Source organism: Diabrotica undecimpunctata, chromosome 1 (assembly GCF_040954645.1).
Source record: "Diabrotica undecimpunctata isolate CICGRU chromosome 1, icDiaUnde3, whole genome shotgun sequence".
In the NCBI taxonomy this organism is placed as follows: domain Eukaryota; kingdom Metazoa; phylum Arthropoda; class Insecta; order Coleoptera; family Chrysomelidae; genus Diabrotica; species Diabrotica undecimpunctata.
In genome coordinates this window covers 109,442,153-109,465,903 of record NC_092803.1, presented here as the reverse complement: position 1 = coordinate 109,465,903, position 23,751 = coordinate 109,442,153, and the positions used below count along the sequence as shown (strand labels likewise).

The following is a 23,751-nucleotide window of genomic DNA, read 5'->3' as shown; positions in this document are numbered from 1 at the left end:
GTAGGTACCCGTGAAGTTCTATTTGCATTCAACGTACTAATCCAGAGATGCTTGGATGTAAACCAAGATATGTACGTCTGTTCCATAGACTACAACAAAGCTTTCGACAAAGTCTGTCACAAAGAGCTAATGGACATCCTCAAAGCAAAACAACTACAACACAATGACCTTCGAATTATAACAAATCTATATTATAAACAGCAGGCACACGTACGCATTAATAAACACACATCAGAAGAGTTCGAAGTTAAAAGAGGAGTGCGACAGGGGTGTGTAGTGTCACCACTACTATTCAATGCATACTCTGAAGAAATTATGAAAAGAGCTCTTGAGGGAGAAACAGCAGGAATTAAGGTCAATGGAACACCAATTAAAAAACCAAATTTATGAGGATATCAAAAACCCAAAATAATGGTGAAAGCCTGAGAGTTAACGGTAGTGCTTTAGAACAAGTTGAAAACTACCACTATATTGTCACAATAATTAATCACACAAACGATTGCCCCAAAGAAATCAAAGTTCGAATAGAGAAAGCACGTACAAACTTCAATACAATAAGAAAGGTACTTTGTGCAAGAGAACTAAAATTGGACTTGAGAGTTAGGCTGGCAAGGTGTTATATTTTCTCGACTCTGCTTTATGGGATAGAAGCATGGACACTTAACGCGTCGACTGCTAAAAAGTTGGAAGCATTTAAAATGTGGGTGTATAGAAGAATCCTGAAGATATCATGGACCGAGCATGTAACAAACAACGACGTCATGAGAAGAATCAACAAAATAATGGAAGTATTGGAAACCATCAAGACACGAAAGCTGCAATACCTAGAACATGTTATGCGTAATGAGAGATACTTCTTCTTCTTTGGGTGCCGTGTCCGTATTCAGACGTTGGCCGTCATCATGTTTACAATTTCCTGAAACCTTTCTCTGTCGGCTGCTGCGCGAAATAATTCTTCTACTGTGGAACCACACCATTGTCTAATATTACGCTGCCATGAAAGTTTCTTTCGACCAATCCATCTCTTTCCTTCCACTTTTCCTTGTATTATAAGGCGAAGTAGATGGTATTTAGGTGTGCTAAATTGGAAGTGTGCTAAACACACGATTTCTTTAGGATTCGTCTATAGCACCACAATTCGAGTGCTTCTAACTTATTTAGCATTGTGGTTTTTAACGTCCATGTCTCACAACCATACAATAGGATGGACCACACATAACATTTCAGGACTTTCTTACAAATATTCATCGACAGGTTTCTGTTGCATAAAACTGGTTTCCAGGTCATAAAAGCCTTACGTGATATTTCGATCCTGGTTATTATCTCTTCATCAGAGTCACAATTTACATTTAACCAGCTGCCAAGGTATTTGAAATGATTTACCCTTTCGATCTCCTCTCCATTAAGAGAAATCAGACCTTGATCGATATTGATCTTTCCAACTGCCGTCCACTTTGTCTTTGAAATGTTGATTTTTAGGCCTCTCCGATAACTTGCTTCACTGATTAGATTTAGTAATGTTTGGAGATCTTGTAAATTTTCTGCAAGAATGGCTGTATCGTCAGCGTATCTAATATTGTTGATTACTTCTCCACCTAGTCTTACTCCCTCTTGTCTGTCATTCAAAGCCTCCCTAAAGATTTCTTCAGAGTACAGATTAAAAAGAGTGGGTGACAAAACACAACCCTGTCGTACTCCACGTTTGATCGATATTTTTTCAGTCGGACTGTCTTCAATTTGGATAGAGGCTACTTGACTGTAATATAAGTATTTCAGCAGTCTTATATCATAGTGGTCAAGTCGTGCTGCCCGTAGGTAATCGAAAAGTGTATCGTGTTGTACTCTGTCGAACGCCTTCTCAAAGTCGATGAAACAAACATAAATATTCTTTCGGAAGAGAGGTACAACCTACTTCAATTGATTATACAAGGGAAAATCCAGGGCAAGAGAAGTGTAGGAAGAAGAAAAATCTCATGGTTGCGTAACTTGAGGGAATGGTACGGATGCACATCAATTGAACTATTCAGAGCAACAGCAATTAAGATCAGAATAGCCATGATGATTGCCAACCTCCATCGCGGAGATGGCACGTGAAGAAGAAGTTAGTTTGGCATAAGAAAATTAGGACTACTTTTAAATCCAATTTAAAGTTATTGTAATATGTAAATGTACTTTCGCCTCTCCTAACACTAAAACTGTCCATCTGAGCACAAGGGTTTTAAAGTTTTTGATTTTTTTATAAAATTAACTTTTGTAATATCACAAAATGCAACAGAAAGTTTGGGAGAAGACAGAAACTAGAAAGAACTATGACAGATCTAACAAAGTGTATGATAAGGATATATACAAAATAGCAAAGGAGGAAGCAAAGCGCTCTGTACTTAGTGCTCAGGAAAGATCATCTGCACTGTATGCAGCTGTATGAAAAGTTAAAAACACCCCTAGGGAACTATAGGTATTTAGGACTATACCAACTATAAAAAGATAAAGTTAATGTAGCACACAATAAAAATTTGGGAGAGAATTGTAGAGCAAAGATTAAGTGGAGAGACATCGATAAAAGAAAAACAGTTAAGGTTTTGTCAGGAAGGAGGTCAACATGTCCTGTTTGCTTTGAGACAGTTGATAGATAAATACGGTGGAAAGAAGCAATACCTATATTTGGTATTTAGAGATGTTGAGAAGGCGTACTACAAGAGTTATGGTAGAGGGAGTAATGAGTTCCTAAGAAGTACGTAAGGCTCGTGAAAGATGTGTGTGGGGGAATGTACACGAAAGTAAGGACTTGTGTCGAATCGACCGAAAATTTTCCAGTGACGGTTGGTTTGCATCAAGACGCAGTAGGCACTGCGTTCCTACCTATTTAATCTTATTATGGATGTACTCACAAAGAAGGCAAGGGCAAGACAGGAAGCTTATTGGTCAAAGCTCTTTGTTGATGATATCGAGTTAGTAGATAAGAGCAAAGAAATGTTAGCGGAGAAGTTATAGGGTTAAAGAAGGGCTATTCAAGAGGAAAGACTTAAGATTAACAGGTTAAAAACAGAGTATGTTTAATTGAGGGGACCATAAATGGTTAGAAAAGATATCGAATTGCTTTAAGAAAAAGTAGGACGAGTTGAAGAATTTAAATATCTTGACTTGTACATAACGGGAAATGAGACACTAGTTCGAGAAATTGGCCAGCGGATAATGGTTGGTTGGTTTAACTGCAAGCCAATGAGCAGGGTACTCTGTGAGCGAAAAATCGGGGATGAGCTGAAAGAAAAGATATACAAGAGTTTAGTGAGGCCTGCGTGGGTGTACAGCGGTGAAATGTGGTGGATACAAAATATTTATTAACAGAAGATGGAGGTAGCTCATATGTAAATGATACGGTAGATGTTAAGTAACACTAGAAGAGACAGGATAAGGATCAACTTGATTCGGGAAAGAGTCGGGGTGACTATACTTTTAAAAAAATTTAAGGACAACAAAAGCAATGTTAAGATTTAAGAAAAAAGACAGCAATGGTTTGCTCACGTCAGATGTAGAAATAAAATCTATGTTGAACGAAGGATAGAGCTGTTAGAAGTTGATGGAAATATGAGTAGAGGTAAACTGAATAGAAAATGTAAGGCGTATGTGGCAAAGGACTTGAGGGAAAAAGTGCAAAGTACAGAACTGAGTGGCGAAGAAGAGTTAGGAACAACCATGCCTATAAAAGGAAAAGTTGAGGTAGAGGAAGAGGGGATGTTTTCTTTTAAAGTCAAGAAGTGCTCTAAACTATTTATAGTAATCATCCAGTATCCATGTCACCTTCACATGAGATAAGATTTTGTAAAGAATTGTTTTAAGACTTTAAAGAAAAACGGTAGCTTTTAATATAGTATAATAAAAATTCTCATTACTAAAGCTTTTGTTTAACTCATTTAGTCTTTTATATTCTATATTTTTGGCTTGTTATATTCAAGATTTATGGCGTTAATATTCACATCTGTATATAAGAACATTTAGTATCTACCAGCTAGGCTGAAAATGTATAATGTAAAAATAAAAATACAAATTTACATATAACGATTTAAGAACATTGTAACTAACTCATTAACTTTTCAAAATACCTTGACCATTATTGCTAAATCGTGTTCTAGTTTTGGACCATATAGTTTTTGAGTTTGACTTGCATGAATAGGTAAAAACTACCAAAAGCGTATTTTGGATTATTTTGATATTATAAAACATTAAAATGTGCAACATTTATGTACGCAATTGGTATAGCCTTAAAAGATCACAGAATCCTCATAGAATATTGTTGGTCGACAAGGTTTTCCAAAACAAAAATAAAAATAAAAATCTCAAAAATAAAAAAAAAAGAATGTGCCAAAGGATGGGTCCTGTAAATTCTAAATCTTAAATGGAAGTACCAGACGACTGAAGAGCTGTACTGAAGAATATAAGCATCAAACCACCACCATTTAATGTAATGAATTGTGCAGATAAAGTTTCAAACATGGACCTAATATTTGTCACATATTTATGTGCCAAAATGCTCTATGGCCTCTACGCCTAGCAGGATTCTATAAATTGCTTAAAGCCGTGTTAGTCATATAAACTTGCTACATTGAATAAGCTGTATAAGAAAGTTCTGTCTATTAAGGCTGCAAAGTTGCATGATTTATTGCACTTAACTTAAGTTTTCATAAACACTGAAGGGAATTATTTTTACCAAGGACCAGTGTCCCACGCTGGTACGGATGAAAATAGGTATGTGGAATTTGTGGACGAGCCACCAATTGAAATTCAATGCGCAAAATATATCTGTTCAAGTCTTAACATATCACCAATAATCGCTCATTATTTTTGTTATATACAGATCGGTTTAAAACGTTCTCCTACGTCTTTCGATACCAAGTTGCCACTCCTCTCAATTCATCCATATGTCATCTTCTATGTCTCTGTCTTTCATTTCTCTATTGATACTTTCTTTCCAACTAAGGCGGGGTCGTTCTCTTTTTTTTTCCACCGTGAAGGGTCCACATTAAGACTTGTTTTGGGAGACGTTCTTCAGAAATTCTTTGTACATGACCGTATCGTCGGAGTTGTTGGATACCAATATCGTCTACTATCGAATGTTTTACTTTCATAATTTCTCTTATTCTGTTGTTCGTTACTCTTTCTAGTCTAGATTTTCCGACAGAACGTCTCCAGAAATCCATTTCCGTTGTCTCAAGTTTTCTCTTGTATCTTTCCTTTATTTGCCATACTTCACTACTGTATAATTATAGGTAATTATACTTTTAATGATTGTGTTATATAACCTGTGCTTGTTATTATTAGAGATTGATTGATCCCAAAGGATACTATTGAGAAGGGAAATTACATTTCTTGCTTGTTTGTTTTTCTCCTTAATTGTGTCTTCTACGTTACCTTCTTTTGTGATGATCATACCTAAATATTTATATGTGTTGCAATGTTTGATAACTTCTCCATCTTCCAATATGAGGTCCTGTTATTTCACACCGATACAGATATACTCGGTTTTTTGGATATTGATTTCAAGTCCCACATTTTTTATACAATTATTAATAAAACACGAAACTATATTCTACCAATTTTCGGTATATCTCAGCTATTTTTTGTCTAGTCCGTTTTCCGTTGAGACGCCTGCTAAAACAGATTGTTTCTTTTGGTATCTAAACACGCTTTAATATTATGTTACAGACAATTCTCTTCTTCTCAATATAAAAAGTTATAATTTTTACAACCACAACTGTCCCTAAATGTTTTTCCTAGTACCAACCGCTTTGCAATTGCGATAGAATAAATCTGAATTGCGAGCAGGCCAAACACACTATCCTAGCAGTGTGAAGTCGGATATGATCATGCATAAATGTTATTGTGTCTCTAAGAATAATCACGAACGGTAAAACATGGTCTTGGTAAAACGGTAAAACATGCGAGAGTCAAAAGATATGCCTCCGATGTTTACGGGAAAACGGTGATACGGTAGCTCTAGTTCGAGAAAAAAATCAAGCAGCATGGACTCGCCTCCTAACTGTCTACCCACTTACACTATTTGTACTCGCAATGCAAATGGGAAATGAAGTAAACGATAAAGATAGGTGGATAAACTTAATAGAAAATATTATACAGACATACACATTAATTCTATTGCTATTGTTTCAAGCTGTGAAATTTCATAAACAAGGGATCTTCTTATTTTATGCAATTATCCAATGTTTATATAGTTCCACTCTGCTAACAATAGCACCACGCTGAGCTAAATATTATTCCAAGTCTTTTAGATGTCTTGTTAGACTATAATATTATAAATAGCTTTATTCATTGTAAAGAGTTGAACTCTGTTATATATATGAAGCGATGACAGTTACATAGTTACAATGTTCATTGAGTGCTTAGCTAATTACTAATACGAATAAAACACTAAATCACTTACCTGATGAAGGACTGTAAGCAGAAGGAGTATAAGAATGACTATTAAAAGATGGTGCTGGTGCTACTGGAGATAATGGGGCTGCTCTTGGAAGAGTGTTATGGGGAGAGAGTGGCGCATTTACGCTTGAGAATGGTTTGGGTCCGGAGTAATTTGTCTAGGAAAAAAATACTGTATTAAAAAAATGCACAGTTATATTTTGAAATTAATTTTAACATTTTTCTATTAAGAAATGAAACAATATTTTAGATGAATTTAATACTTATTATTCCTATTCCCGTATTCCTATTCTTACCCTATCATATTCTTCCCGTATTCTATATAACTGAATGTTTCCAATATATAAATGAACAATTTTTTCATATATTTCATATTCAAACATATTTCACACTATGTATTATTATTAATGTAAAAGTGGATATTTGAATTACAATAGACTAAAATTGGAATAAAATTCGAATACTTCCATTTCTAAGGGTATATTATTAACTTTAAGTAACCATTTATAGATAACCCATTTTAGATAGTAAAATCTACCATACTAAAATCTAATTGTGAATAAAAATTGTCAGTTACGTATTGAAAGTTACGTCGATTCCAGAAATTTTTTAAAATAATTTAATAAATAACTGTTAAGTACCTGGCACAAATCAAAAGAATCAAATCAAAGAAATCAAATAAATTGCATCACAGTATCAAATAGTCTATTTTAATGGTTTTATATCATACTGTATATATATATATATAATAAATAATCGTAAAAATATTGATACAGTGATTATGTTAATGTATTATTAAAAATAGAGGGACTAGCAAAATTAGATTGTTGATGATCTTAATACCAACTTAAATATTGTTTTTTACGTATGGTTCACATCAGTCAATATAATAAACATTTTGACATCTCAATGCTAATAAAACCTGCATGTCAATTACAGCTTGCAAGCATTAAATAATATTTATTATAACAATTGTTTACAACTGATATACCGTCAAAACATGGTTAACAGGACACTTTTTTGTTTAATTGTAATGAATCACTAAGCGCAAGTTTTAAACTAACCACTGAACTCAATTTTTGGATCTAATTACTTCACTATGTCAGATGATTTGCATTCGTCCTTTTGTATTTATTTTATTATTCGAATTGTAAGTTCTTCCTAGATAAAAATCACTTCTATATCATCCTTTGCATTGAACATTGAGAATCATCCTTTGCATTTTCATTGAAATATCTCTATATTGTAATTTGAACATGTTCCTCTATTACTTTCCACATCTATAGTAGCTTCTCATTGTCAGCAGCTTCTGATTGTCATTTTGCACAAGTTCTAATACAGTGAATAAATATGTGTTAAAACTTGCTAGATTATCTCCAAATATCCCTGCAGCGGTGTTGAATAAGTAGAAAAAAGGTTTTACTACATTTCCTTGTTGAACTTCTGCTTAAACAGAATTGACGTCTTACTTAAGTTACATAATTTTTAAACTGCATCTGCTATGTTCGTTTATTACATATTTCAACATAGACTATAATTACATAGACTATGATTTCATGATCTTTTGGATCATGTATTGTCTTTTTGTCTATAAAGTTCCAGGGTTTTTCTACTTTTAATAAATATAGACATCACATGTTTAGAAATTACTAGCCAATTTGTCTTGCCAGTAATACCTTTATTTTCTCCTATCGATTTTGGCTATTGTTTTCATATTGTGTACATATCCTTATCTGTCTCTATCTTATTTAATTCTTTTTTATTTTTGTTTGTTTCTTATGTGATTAATCCGATATGTCAGAACATTTATATCTTGTTTCAGTATAGTAATAAAGAAACTATCATTTTTTTTATTAGTATTTGTAGATCTTTATGTTAGCAAAATTAAGCCTCTAATCGTTTCGTTTTTGGGGTTCTAGTGGGTTAGTGATGAGTTTTAAATAGCCTCTTCTACTCAAATGTCAACTTCACCTTCAGGTTGCTCAACCCTATTATCCCAAACTAAATACCAACGATGGTTGGGCGATGGCGAACAGAAACCCAAACTGAAGAACTACTATTATATAGTGGCAAAGACAATAATAGCCACGAGTGCTAAGAGCGAGCGAAAGAGAGCCTCAGTGTATGAAAACCAATAAATGATAGAATTAACTGTCAGATTGTATACCAGATACCGTAAATTAAAAGGAACTCCGTGCTATACTTCTACGAACACACGTCTCTTATAGTGATATACTTAAGGTACTTAAGCGCTAAGGTCTTCATTTCGTTTCAAGACTTTCCTTGACCTCCCATCTCATCCATAATTAATCTTTTCTAAAGATTAGTGTGTTGTCTATCCAACCCAACTCTCTGAACTTTATTTAACTATTTATCCCCTTCTCTTGGATCAGGTGTAGCAGATCTTCGTTTCTGATGGTATTAGGCCAAAAATTAGAAATAATTCTTCGCAGGCATTTATTACTAAAGACCTGCAATTTGTCTATACGAGTTTTCGTCACGTTTCAATTCTCATATCAGTACACCTTATATCTTATATCCAGAAGAGTGATACCCCTATAGTTTTTGCAAACTGCAAAAACAAATACCTCCGGCATTTCCTCTCGCTACCAAATTTTTGTCGTCAGCCTACATATCCGCGGTATAAATGCTTCTTCCCCATGCTTAATTTTTATTTTTTATTAATTTTCATGCTATATTTGATTTCTCTTATTTCTTTCACGGTGGGAGTCTTTATTGTTTCCGCCATGTCGTTGACTTCCCCTGCCATTTTCACTTGCTCCTCATCATTTTCACCCGGCTCTTCATCAAGCAACTCTCTGAAATGCTTTTGTCATCTATGTAGCTTCCCCTGCTTACCTCCTATTAGATGCCCTTCTTTACTCTTGTATTAATTCTTCTTTTCTCAAATTTTTATTAGTGTAATGTTCTTCAATCTCTTGGAGCTTATTATTCATATGCTACCGTTTCTTCCTTCTATACACTTTTTTAGAGTCTCTTCTCTCTGCTTCATATTCATTTCTAGTTTCCTCACTTGTTAGTCCATATATTTTAGTCTTGCCTCGTTTCGTTTGTTAAGGCTTTTCTTGTAATCAGCATAAAACCATTCATTATCTCTCCCCTTCTTTACTTGACCCAACCGCTTTTGAGCTGCTTACTTTATTATTTCTTTTATTATTCCCCACTCCATTTAGATGTCACCTTGAATTTTGCTTTAAAGTTGTTTTGTTGTCACGTCTGCCTGGAAATTGTTACCTCCCTCTATACTTCCGACATTTTCTCTCGCTCCCAGCTTTTCGTCAGCAGGCTACATATCTGCGTTATAAGTGCTTTTCCTGCACACTTAATTAGATCTAAAGGAATACCATTGCTGCCTGCACTTTTATTGTTTTTCGTGCTATTATGATTTCTCCTATTTCTTCCACGGTGGGAATCATCATTGTTGATGCCGCGTCGTTGACTTCTCACTTGTTTCACTTGTCATCTATCTAGCTTACACTACTCATCTCCTTTTGGATGCCCTTCTTTACTTGTAGTAGTAGTAAATCTGTTTTTTTCGCTTCGGTCACTGTTCCTTTTCGTCTTCTGGTAGAAATTCCCAACATTTTTATTAATGTAATGTATTACAATCTCTTGGAGCTTTTTATCCATATGCTCCCTTTTCTTCCTCCTACACACTTTTTTGGCGTGTCTTCTCTCTGATTTATATATATTTCTATTTTCGTTACTTGGTTTGTCCATATATTTTAGTCCTGCCCCGTTTCATTTGTTAAGGCTTTTCTTGCAAAAAACGTATAATTATTGTAGAAAACATTATTTCTTTCTCGAATTGTCTGATTTGTTTTATATTAATTATACACGCAGTTTACAGTACTGCAGTGTTGCTACCATATATCTGAAATTTGAAACTTGCTCTCGGCAAAAAAACACGCAAACATATCAGACTTATAAATTTAAGCACGATATTTAAGATAGTCAACAATCGTTGTAAGCACGTATACATGTGGTTAGAACTTACCTTATTGTTTAAGTATTTGCTATACGAAACAGGCGTAGAATTGCTAAATAAATTATTATTGCTAGTATTAGACTCTATAACGTTAGATTTAGCTAAAAGTGAAGACGAAGACGTAACATCCACATTCTCATTAGTTTCCTCCGCCTAAAATTATTTGAAGGGTTAAGTGTTGGTGTGTTCATGCAAACGAGACAGAGTGCAGTAAGTAGATAGGAGAAAGTGAAGATGTCAGTATAGGTAAAGGAAACAAAGTTTTCATAGTCTATTTAAGAAGGAGCCTATGATCCAAAAAAGTAATTTAACTATTACATATTTGAAGGACATTTTCATTGCATCCATCTTATGCAGAACCTTTATCAGTTTCAAAATTTCAACAATAATTAGTATTATAAACTATAAGTTGTTTAAACTTCCACAAGGAAACTAAGTTCCTGTGTTTGGCTGTATACCATATATTAAATTATTCATATACCATATATTAAAATATTCAAAATTGTTTAAACTTCTTGTTTTTTTTTTAATAAAGAAATAGCGATTTGATACTCTATTTTTCGTGATCTTATCATGCCAGTTAAACCTCTTTTAGAATTTGTCTTTATGATTTTAAGAAGTTTTAATCAGTTTTGTTTTTTTCTGCAAGCATTGCAGCCGGAGTTTAGTTTTTTTGGTTTCTTTATTTAATATTTGTCAGTGGGATTACTCTAACAATCGGGATTTCTACTCTTAATAGCGATTTCTGCTGGTTGTAATCTTAATAGACATGTTGAAATACTTTGTTTCCTCTTTTGTGAAGAGTGCAAGTCGTTTTATATGTAGTTAGACATTACTTTTACCTGATATTGGGTACCAGCTGTGTTTAACTTTGGAGATAATGGAGATGATGTTGGATAAGAATGGCTAGAAAGGGCAGACGAGATAGCGTGAGCTGGAGCTCTTCCACCGCTGCAACAAAAACAGGCAAACATTTAATTCATGACAACACATAACGGTAACCTCGTGCTACTAACCAATTTCATATCATTCCAAAAATGGATACAATCATTATTTAGATAGATTTAGGTACTTACGGTGGGATAGTAATTGGTACTAGATTTGGATTAGTCTGGTTTTTAAGTGCAGCTGACTTAGCGTGGACGTCGCAGTAGAGTTTGTTGTTAATGTTATAATACCTAAAATATAATTTTTTTTAAATTAGTAATAATACTATCATAGGGTTTTGAAATTATTATTAACCACGATTTCAGTAGAATATTCCTTTATTTTCCACTTCTAAAACCGTTCTCCAAATACATACTAAACAAATTATTTTGTTTATTCATCCATATTCATGTAATGTAATACTATACATATTAAAGAAGATGACTTCAAAATTATTTTGTCACTACTTTTGAGGGGCGTTTCTAAAACCATTTTATTGTAGCATATTTCATTAGATTACATTAACTTAACCTAAACTTAAGCATAACCGTCAGAAAAATGATAGCATCTGATCTGTCTCTAAAAAGGAAAACACACCCAATCATCACAGTAAAACTCTCTCCTTAGTAATTCCATTTTAAATTAATTATGAGAGAAAACCAGGAAAAAGCTCATGATACTCTCTCGACATGGTAAGTATTTGTCTTATATTTTATTTGCTCTCAATATTAATATCAAATTCTAATTTTTTAATACAAATGATTAAAAAACTTACACCATCCATATTGTGTTAACAGGAAATTCATGTTAAAAATTCTAAAATTCTTAGTTTAAGAAACTTTAACTGCACATATAAAAATAGAGAAAATGTAGATTACGCTAGTGGTTGCGTAATTCTATCTACACTGATCTACACCGATCTAGACTGATTCATCCAAATCAATACACAACTTGAAGCGGTCACAATTATGTACTATTAAAGGGCTTATAAAATGAACATAATGTAGTATATACTTCACCTACACAAAACCCAAGCAATAATTAAATCTTATATTTGATAAAACAAATACTTTTACCTCGTCTTTACTTGGAGATTTTAATGCACATGATTATATATGACGATTGAAAAAATTACTAAATTTAATCATAGTATTAAAATAATGTTGGACATATCAACTGGTAAATCCTATGCTTTAGATCTTTCAATATGTGATCCGACATTATCAGCTACCTTATCTTGGGATTTACTTTCTGATTTAAATGATAGTGACCACTTTCCGATTTTAATAACAAATCCTGACTTCCAATGTTAATATTGAGAATTAACTAATTATTATCATGTCGGGATAGTATTAGAGTTTTTGAATTGAAGGTAGTATTGGATTTTCCTTATGATTTACGATGGAATTACCAACGAGACAATTTTACTGTCATAATTAGGTGCGGTTGCTATTTTAAGACAAAAATCATATGCTATTTTTCAGATGAGTATTCTCAAGTTAAAATTAATTTTATATAATCAAATGAACTCTTCCAATAAACTCATCCTAAAAATAATGCACCTCAAAAATATTGACAATATCATTTTAATAATAAAAAATATATCAAACGCTGTTAATGTATTGTTCCCTTTTTTCACACGTCTTTTGCAAATTTTACAATATATAATTGAACGGTGTCTCGTTTATTTTGTAATAATTATTCCAAATTTGTGTGTGCCTATATTATACAGGGTTGGCACTTAAAAGAGTCCACCCTGAGATTTGGCAATATTCATTTAATTCTGTGAAAAATGCTAAAACTGCTCGATTTCTATTACAAAGGGAACATCTTTTAACTACATAGATATCTGTCTTTTGTCAAACTGTCAAACCTTCAATTTTAAGTACAGAATGAACCATGTGTAGTTTATCATTAGACAGGTATTTCGCTGAAGAATTCAGACATCTATATTATTTTTACATTGTAACGTGCCAAAATGACGAATAGTATATTTGTCCAAATTTCGATATTTTATTAAATTTTAAATCGCCCCGTACCTATATCATTTAAACAGTTTCACACTAAATACAACATAAGGGCCACCCACAGTAATCTTTACCTAAGTACTCGGCGTCTCTTTGCTCTGTGGAATTACCGTTTATTCCTTACTTATTGTAGCACTGTAATAAGTAGCACTGTTAGCTGTAGCTAGCCTGTAGCACTATTATCCTTTGGGGTTAAAAAATTCACAAAATTTAAAAAATGGCTAAGCTAAGCTATTCAAATGACATAATTTATCAGTAATCATAATCCTCGGTAACATCATGAGGAACAGCGAAAGATATGGGTTGCTGCAATTAATTCTACAAGAAAACGTAGAAGGAAAACGAGGACCACGAAGGCGAAGAAATTCCTTACTGAAAAATCTACGTACGTGGTTCAACACAATAACCACAAATCTTTCCAGAGCAGCAGGTTGCAAAATACAGATTGCCATGATGGTTGCCAACATCCGAAAGGGATAGACACTACAAGTAGAAGAAGATAATGCGGAGGTGCACCGTCGCCGTCGTGTTGGAAAAACAAATCATCTTTTGAGTACCTGTTTTAGATTATATCTTTTAAAATATGATTAAATGTGTTCCCGAATAATTTTATATATATCCTTCTTCGTTAAAGTTTTGTTGCAACAATACGATCCCCATAAATTTCAGCCCATACGATTAATTTCAATGGCCGTTCGATATGTGATTCATGGGCAACTCAATCAGCCTAATTGCGGCAATAGTGTCGATTTACAATAGCATTTAGAAAAAAAGTACATTCATCGGAAAAACAATTATTAAAAAGGAAATTTTGGATTACTATTTATTTTTTTAGTCATAACTTTATAAAAGTGTAGTTGCTCATCTGGATCATCATCATGTATTTCCTGTTCCTGTAATAATTCTAGTTTGTAAGGATGAAATTTTTATAACGTAATAGTTATAGAGCTAGTACTCGGCGGCCAATAGTGGGCCGAGAACAGATTCTTGAGCTATGTTTTTAGATCTTCAAGTAGGTTCGAAACCTATTAATATGATGAAATTGCTACTTCTGCTGGTTCAGTGCTAACATATTTTTCATATTCTTTTGGTCAACTACACTTAGCCCAGTCTGGTTATGCAAAAATCATCGATTTCACGGCAAAATTTTTCGCAGATATCTGAAGCTTTTAAGACATAGGTGGGGGTTACTAGATGACGAATAGATGAAAAGGTATTCGATTTTTACTTTGCGTTTTTTTTAACAATAATTTATGGTCACAATTTGATTTTTTGTCTATAAGTTTTGTCCCTTATATTTTAAATAAACAATATTTATATCATTTTTTTTAAATATCAATAATATCCATATTTTCCCGTTTTTTCAATTAAAATTAATAAATAATTTACGGAGATATTTGTAAAAAAGCAGTTTTTTGCACTAATTTATAAATTTTATTAATTTTTTTTTATTAACAAAATAAAATGTTATTAATACATTTGAACATCGAGGAATTACCGTCTTTTAAATTTGTGCGAAATTTCTTCCCGATCGGTCAAATAGTTTAAAAGTTATTTAATTTATTTTTTCCTGGGCCTAATTATTTAAACTATTGAACTTGCCCTATGAATAATGCTAGACACATTTAGCAAATTTCATAGGATTCTTTTAAACTTAAACTATCTCAGAAGTTAAATGCATATTTCGTTTTTATCGAAATTATTTACAAAATAAACGTTTGAAAAAGTGGTATGTTTTTTACTTATAAACAATTGTAATAACTTCTATATTCTTCAAGCTACAGACTTATACGTACAACCATTGGATAGATGGTAAAAAAACTCAGATTTAAATTAAAAAAAAAACCTTCTATGACCAATAGGAACGAAGTTAGCGATTATTTTTAAAAAAATCATATCTCTATTGTTTATACACATTAAGAAGTAAAAGTTGCACAAATTTTGAATGAAAATCTAAACTTTATATTGAAACTTATAGCTATAAAATTCATCATTCCTTTCGAAGGTACTTTCGAAAGGAAAGTGGAGGGGAAACTGTTTCAGCTCCACACTCCAAAATTTAGTCAGTCTCAGTGTAGCGGCTTTAGAAAGCAATATACTTATACTTCTTTGAGTAAAATATTTTGTGTATTTTGAACAAAAAAGTTTTAACTAAACGTATTTAATTACTTTTTGATTGAAAATTGTAAGTAATATTTAAAATTGTTGAATGAATAATTAATTATAATAAATAATTATAAAAAAACACAACGATACACTTCTTTAAATGATTTAAGATACTCACAATTCAGCAGTAATATCGGTAAATATCTTTTAAACTAGAAACTCCGCCACCAACTGAAAATGCAGCCAAACAGCATGTTCTTCAGGTTTACTATCAATTATTACAAACGTGGTTAGGTAATAATAAGTTAGATGCTTGTTAGATAATTTAATTCCCGAACATTTAAGACATTAAAGCACATTACATGCAAATGCACCACAGGTTGCAAAACTACTAGATGTGGGTGCAGAAAACGTAATTTGAATTGTACGAACTCGTGCATAAATTGTACTGAGGAAGAAGTAGAGAAGAAAATATGCTGCAACCTCGGTACAGTTACGTTTGACGACGACAGTTATTCTGAAAATGTATATTTAGAGACTGATTTAATAAGTGAAGACAAACAACCTACAACAAAAAGGTTCAGAGGTGACAGTGACGTCAAATGAATTAACCAAATTTTAACTTTTAAACCAATGTATGTAAAGAAAATAAAAAAAGTAAAGTTCAATAAACATTGCAAAATTTAATAAGACAGGTAATGAAAAAATTGACTTATTTTATCAAATCAGTAACGCAGATTAGATTATTATTGTATATCATATTTGTACGAAAAATAGAATAAAAATCAATATTGTTAATTATAAAAATACAAACAATTATAATTAATATAAGGAATATAATAATATAATGTGTAAAAAATTACCTGAAATTTAATTTATAAAATATATAAGTATTATTACATCATTGATATAAAATGGAAAAAAAAAATGTTGATTTTTCGGGATTTTTCGAGATTTCTGGGGGGGGGGGGGTGAAAATTATGCCATTAATTGTTATTAATACTACGACAGACTACTCCAGCCAAATTAAAAAAAAGTAAGTTGTTACGGTGAATTTCAAATGGACTCAATTTTTCCGACGTTTCCCGCCAGTGAAAACTATGTAGTTATTCATATTTCGACGAGCTACCTCAGAATAAAAAAAGAGGCTTCCAGCTACAATGGAAGCCGAGATAATGTCAATTTTTTCTACGTGTTTCAATTTAAAGTTCCGATGACGAAAAAAACAACGGAGCTAAAACAGTTATCCTCTCCACTTTCCTATGTCGATCGTTCGAAAGTACCTTCGTTTCGAAGGGCTGTAAGTTTCGAAAAATTGGATGAATTTTATAGCTATAAGTTTCAATATAAAGTTTAGATTTTCATTCAAAATTTGTGCAAATTTTACACATAATACGAATTTTTAAAAAATAGTCGCTAACTTCCTTCCTATTGGTCATAGAAGGTTTTTTTAATGTGAGTTTTTTTACCAGGTATCCAATGGTTGTACGTACAAGTATGTAGCTTAAAAACTATAAAAGTTATTACAATTGCTTATAAGTAAAAAACATATCTCTTTTTCAAACGTTTATTTTGTAAATAATTTCGATTAAGGTAGTTTAAGTCTTAAAGAATCCTATGAAATTTGCTAAATGTCTGTAGCATCATTTATAGGACAAGTTCAATAGTTTAAATAAATAGCCTCAGGGATAAATAAATTAAATAACTTTTAAACTATTTGACCGATCGGGGGGAAATTTCGCACAAATTTAAAACACGGTAATTCTTCGATGTTTAAATGTATTAATAACACTTTATTTTGTTAATAAAAAAATTAATAAAATTTATAAATTAGTGCACAAGAAACTGCTTTTTTGCAAATATCTCCGTAAATTATTTATCAATTTTAATTGAAAAACGGGAAAATAAAGATATTCTTGATATAAAATAATGATATAAATATTGTTTATGTAAAATATACGGGCAAAAAACTTATAGACAAAAAATCAAACTGTGACCATAAATTATTGTTTAAAAAAAACACAAGGTAAAAATACGAGTACCTTTTCATATATTCGTCATGAGTTGCTTATCTTGATAAGTTCATTAAATAATTTTGCTATTCCTTGCACACTTTCCGTTTACAAAAAATATTGAAATAATTTTACTGTTTGAATAAACTGTTTACTGTTTGCTTTCGATGTAGTTTTTAAGGTGACGGAAAAAAATTGCATTAACTCATAAACAAAACATAGGCGTTACGTTTATTTTTTAAGAGGTGTAACATTTTTAATGAATTGAAACTTTTTCACAATTCACATTAATACAAAAATAAAAATCATAGAATCCTTAATTTTCCAGAAAAATACCTGTCTAGTTGAGTGCCACCACATGGTCTATTCCCTACTTTAAATTAAGAGTTTGTGATAGGTACTGGAAGAGAGAAGGTTGACAAATAACGGATAGGGGCTTTTGAATAGCCAATCCGTATATTATAGTAAGCATTGTGCATGAAGCATTTCAACTGTAGCATTATTCGTTGGTCTTGATATGTGTGTGAAAAATATTTTACTTTAAAGTCTATTTTATAATAGCTAATACATAAAGAACTTGTATATTCATTTATTTTACTACAGATAACACGAACTGTTTACTTACCCTACGTTCTTTAAAGAGGAGCCACAAGTGGAACACTTAAAGCACTCAACGTGCAAATTTTTGTCCTTTATTCTAACAAATACACCACTGAAAAAATTAAAAATTATTAAATATTAAAATTTTTTAATTAAGAAATATTTAATATGCCAAAACAATTTTCCATTTTGCTAATACGTATCATTCATAATTATCTTATGAAACAACTGTTAACAATAAGAGCTCAATAAAACATTTAATATTGGGATATGCCTTTTAACGATATAACAAAAAGATTTAAGTTTGTAGAGATACCACAAAAATTTTAGTTACAGGCCAGCTAAAATAAATGTAGTAAATTTAAAATTATTGAAAAAAAATCAAGAATAACATCGAATGATATTATAATTGTAAATAGTAGATGGTTTAAGGATTTCTAGAAAATTATTGGATTATTATTAATGATCAACTAAGTTTTACTTATAATAACCTTAATAAGCAGTATTAAAAACAAAGAATATTAAGAAGATCGCATGATACAAACATATTTTTCTAAACAAGATAATGCACCGCAGATCAACAAAATAATAATAAGATACGATTGGCAGAAAACGCATAAAAACTAAAACTAAACCAGTATACCTTTAGTGCATACTTGAACGCTAACCACAGTAAATGCTATAAAACTATGGAGAACATGTAATAGAAGAAAATTCGAAACCGTAAAGTCTGAATTAGTAAAAGCTTATTTAAAGTAATTAAATACTATATAAAGCATGGTACTACAATATTTTAGACCTGAATATCTCCAACAAATCACACAGAAATACTAAATCCATGGAACAGAAATTAAATTAAATAAGCATACCGGCATAAACGCCGAAACAACCTTATGTATAGACGCCTTATTTCGCAGACGATTAAGTAGTCATCGCACAAGACCAACAAGATTTACAGGTCACGACAAAGCGATTAATACAAGAATAAGAAAAAGTAATTTCCTTCCTAAGTAAACTGTTTGCCCTCTGTCTAGTGTTAGCTTTTTTGTACATGTATTAAATGTATATAGCATTAAATCCAGGATCGACGTGCTGGATAGCCAACATTTTTAAGGAAATGCCCCTGAAGATGCTCTGAGAGCGAAAGTACTTGGGCAATATTTAATAAAAATCTATGCTTTTTTTTAATTTTATTAATAATGGAGTTCTGGAGTTAATACTGCAAAGGCAACCACGTGAACAAAAAAAAGGGGAAACCAAAAACAAGATGACTTGATGAAGTCCAAAAGGCAATGTCATATAGAGATCTTGGACCAGAAGGCTAGGCCGATAGACATGAATGAAGACTGGGAACTGGGAAAGAGCAGGACGCTATGAACCGGACATTATATATCAATATTATATAAAGGATTATATGATAAGGCGATACTTTCTCGCAGGTCAACAGGTGTAACTTTTACTGATATATGTATACATAAATATATAAATACAGGGAAGTATATTAACTGAGTTAAGCTCTTATGTGTAAGAAAAAATTATTATTGTTTTGGTATACTATTTAAATGCTAATTATTATTAATTATGTAAAGTGTATGTCATGCTTAAATCATATTGGACAATAATTATAATAATATAAATAATTTAGGCGTATATTTTGTTGATCTTTTATTCAGTATATAATATTATTTATATGTACCGTTCTATAAATTTGTTTAAAAGTTTTATTTTTGGTAACAATAACTTTTCTGTTTTTTTATACAGTATACTACAAATAAAAATAAATTTTTGTTTCTTAAACTAGAGACTTTAGAAAAAGAATACATAACCCCAAATTCCGAAAATTAACATGTTTACTGGCACACTTTTCTTGTTTTTTGGTGTATTTCCTTATTATTTATAATTTCTCGGAATTTTTTTTTTTTTGACTACAGTTAAATGTTTTCTACATATATGTCTTCCTTTATACCGCTATTGCGACTTTGGGATTATATTAGTCTGCTATTTCTTGGGCCTACGATATACAGGGAAGATAACAGGGCCAGTGCTACGCCTTAACTGCCTATTATTAGGCTTGATTTTAACCAAGGTACTCATTTTATTCAGGCTGAGTTGACATGGAGCCTGTAGATATTAACAATATCTGTAGGTTTCCGCCTACGCTGGGGATTGATCCCCGGACTTCAGCGTGGAAGTCAGATATGCTAACGCCTGAGCTATCTCTGTTAGCATATCTGACATATATGAGTTAGTTATCTCAGAGCTATTGATGTTTTCTACTAATATTGCTAATGCTTTCTAATAATGTTGAAATAATTCAGTTAAATATTATGGAATGAAAAACATAAAGTTGCACCATATCAAAACTATTTTTAATCGATTATGATGTAAAGCATACATGTCAGCTCTATTAGAACGCTTTTATACTTTAAAGTTCCAGGTACTTCACTTTCCAATTTCTTATTCCGAGCGTATTCAAATAATTTTCCACTTTTTTCTCTATATGTCTCTGGACCTTCCCCTCCTTTGCTCCTCCAATAATTCTTCCTATTATTACTTTCGGTATTCTGTCCTGTGTCATACTTTAAATATGCCCCATTCACGTAATTCTCTCCACTCTTATTACAACCGTTATACTAGGTTTGTTATACAAAGCTGTTAATTCCTTGTTAGTTCTTCTTTCCCCCTTTCCTTTTTTCCCAATTTTTTTTTTAATACTTATACTTCGCATACTTTCCGTATTTCAAATTCTTCCTTCTTCAATGTTCATGTTTCACAGGCGTACGTGAAGTCTAGCCTTATTATTGTTATTAGCTAGAGACACATCACTCATACAGCCATCCGATCCTACTCCGATCATACATAGTTCGTCGGCTGGGTACCTTTATGTATACATGGAAGAGTGTATAGTTGAAAACTATTCTCATCATCATCATCATCAGTGGCGCTACAACTTTTCGTGAGTCTTTGCCGCGTTTACTATTACCTTCCATGTTTGTCGGTCCTGTGCCAGTAATTCCCATTATCGCACTCCCATTTTCTCTAGATCTTCTTTGACTGCATCTTTCCACCTTTTTCTAGGCCGCTCTACAGACCTTCTTCCCTCTGGCCTTTCCCAGAACACATTGTTTATAAGGCGATTGTCGTTACGGCGTATCACATGCCCTGTCCATCTGAGTCTATTGGCCTTTATATATCTGACTAGATTTTCTTTTCCGAATAGAGACTCTAGCTCGTTATTGTATCTGCCCCTCCATTCGTTTGTCAGACTGTCTCTGCAAGGACCATAATATATCATTCGAAGAATTTTACGTTCCCACACCAGCAATTTATTTATTTCTCTTTTTGTCAGCGTCCATGTTTCGCTTCCATACGCGACTGCTGGTCGTATTATGGTCTTATATATCCGGATTTTTGTATCTCGTGAAAGAAGTTTTGACTTCATTAGATGTTTTGTATTGCAAAGAAAGATCTATTTCCTGTCATTATTCTCGTTTCAACTTCTCGCTCTAATTTGCTGTCATTTGTGATTGTTGCTCCTAGATATTTAAATTCTTTAACCACTTCGAAGTTGTGATCATTTATAGTAATGTTTTGCCTTATTCGCTGTCGTTCTTGTTTTGAGACGACCAGGTATTTTGTTTTGTCTTCAGTTATTTTTAGACCGATGTTTAATGCAGCTTCTTCAAAGCTCGAGAAAATATCCTTAATTTCTAATGTTGATTGTGCTACTGCGTCTACGTTATCGGCAAAGGTGAGTATGATATTTGCTCCCCGAGCAGTTATGTCTGGTTTGATTTTTGGATATATTTTTCGCATGACATATTCTAAGGCCAGGTTAAACAACAATGGGGACAACGGATCTCCCTGTCTCAGTCCAGAATTTACGCAGAAAGCATTTGATATTTTCCCCCTATTCTAACTTGTGCAAAAGAGTTACTTACACACTTTTGTGTTACCTCAGCTAGTTCCTTGGGTACGCCGAGCTCGATCATTGCCTTCCATAATGTTGCACGATTAATTGAATCATAAGCCTGTTTAAAGTCTATAAAAATCTGATGCACGTCGTGATTATATTCCCAATACTTTTCAAGCATTTATCTTATTGTAAATATTTGATTAATAGTCGACCTGCCAGGCCTGAAACCACTCTGGTGTCACCAACTATTTCTTCGACATATGGTACTAATCTTTTTAATAATATCGAAGCCAATAGTTTATATATAGTGTTGATAAGTGAGATTCCTCTGTAATTCATACATGATTCCTTTTTTTCTTTCTTGTGTATTGGTACAATCAAACTAATCTGTCTTATGTAAATTTTTCCGGTGAATATAAATACGTAGTCCCCTATCTCATTAGAATAGATAGAATACTTTTTAACTATCCACGCTTCCATGAAAGATACCCAGCTGCCGAACTATGTATGATCGGAGTAGGATCAGGAGGTTGTATGACAGGTGTGTTCTTGGCTTTATACACATGCATTTTCAGCTTTATTGTGATATGTTTTGATATTAATAGATGGTTCGTGATATGTAGATATTTAGTTTCCTTATTCATTCTTACTGTATTTTCTTCTTTAACATCGTGAAAATTGTTTCTTAATAAGTAAATTTTTAAATTTGTAGATTTTTCCACTTCTTGCTGTTACATTTAGGCCTTTACATATTTGCCTTTAATGCAATTTTCTTTCCTTGTCTTTCTTTCGTCTATTTCTAAACCCACTGTTTTTTAGACTTTCTTCATTATTTGTAACCTATTCTATTTAAAATTACAATGTCGCCAGCAAAGGACATACACTGATGTTTCCTATTTTGTAATAATACCCTATTTCTATTCACCTTAGCCTCCCTCATTATTTTTTCTAACACAAAATTAAAAAGCACTGATTACAGTGGATGTAGTCCTGTTTTAATCCTTAATTCTAGGTCTTCATTAAATTTTTCTTATGTTTGCCCATTCACTTGGACTCGTATTGTGTTCTATTTAATGTTTTTTACGAGTCTTATGAGCATATCGTTTAATTCTTATCTTCTAATTGGATCATAATTATTTCTAAAATCATTAAAAAGTCTAGAATGTTAGTAATTTTTAGCTCGTATATCTCTTAAAGTAAAAATGTTGTCGACAGCTCCCCTTCCCTTTTCAAATCTCCCCCCTTTATAGTCTCATATTATATCTTTCATTTTTTTTTATTAGTTTTTTCTTTATACGCTTCGCTGGAACCTTGTATCATTCGTTGAGCACAGCGATGCCTCTTTAGTTTTCTCAGCTTTCTTACACATCTTTTGTGCAGAGGAATATATTTTATAGATGCAATTTTTTGTACCTTTCTTGTGTTGAGTTTGGTTTTGAAAAGGATAGATCTTAGTGTGTTGGTTATTTTGAATGTTGACTATTGACTATTGAAGTTATTATGTTTGAATGAAGACCAGCATATTGTTGGAATTGTAGTCTATTACTGCTAGTTTTTGCAGGAATTACTGTGAGTTTTTGTTAAACATGTTTTGGGTTAATTTTATTTAGTCATAGTTTAGTAGAACACTAATCTATGACATTTTTGTATATTTTTATGTCTTTGAGTTTCTTTACTTTTTTTATTTAATAATATTATATTTAAAATATATGTATAACAATT

The 23,751-nt window shown here is 32.2% G+C and overlaps 1 protein-coding gene across 3 annotated transcripts in view; it reads right to left on the bottom strand.

Annotated features, from left to right (window-relative positions):
* Zasp52 (Z band alternatively spliced PDZ-motif protein 52) overlaps positions 1-23,751 on the bottom strand; it is a 168,603-nt gene that overhangs the window by 18,591 nt on the left and 126,261 nt on the right. For 2 of the 3 annotated variants that reach the window (XM_072546355.1, XM_072546350.1), the window contains exons 7-11: positions 18,139-18,225; positions 11,518-11,619; positions 11,284-11,392; positions 10,451-10,594; positions 6,437-6,590 (exon numbers count right to left, since the gene is read on the bottom strand). In XM_072546355.1, the coding sequence (XP_072402456.1) occupies positions 6,437-6,590; positions 10,451-10,594; positions 11,284-11,392; positions 11,518-11,619; positions 18,139-18,225 (596 nt within the window). The remainder of the gene's footprint in view (positions 1-6,436; positions 6,591-10,450; positions 10,595-11,283; positions 11,393-11,517; positions 11,620-18,138; positions 18,226-23,751) is intronic. The other variant, XM_072546360.1, reaches the window with a different exon arrangement.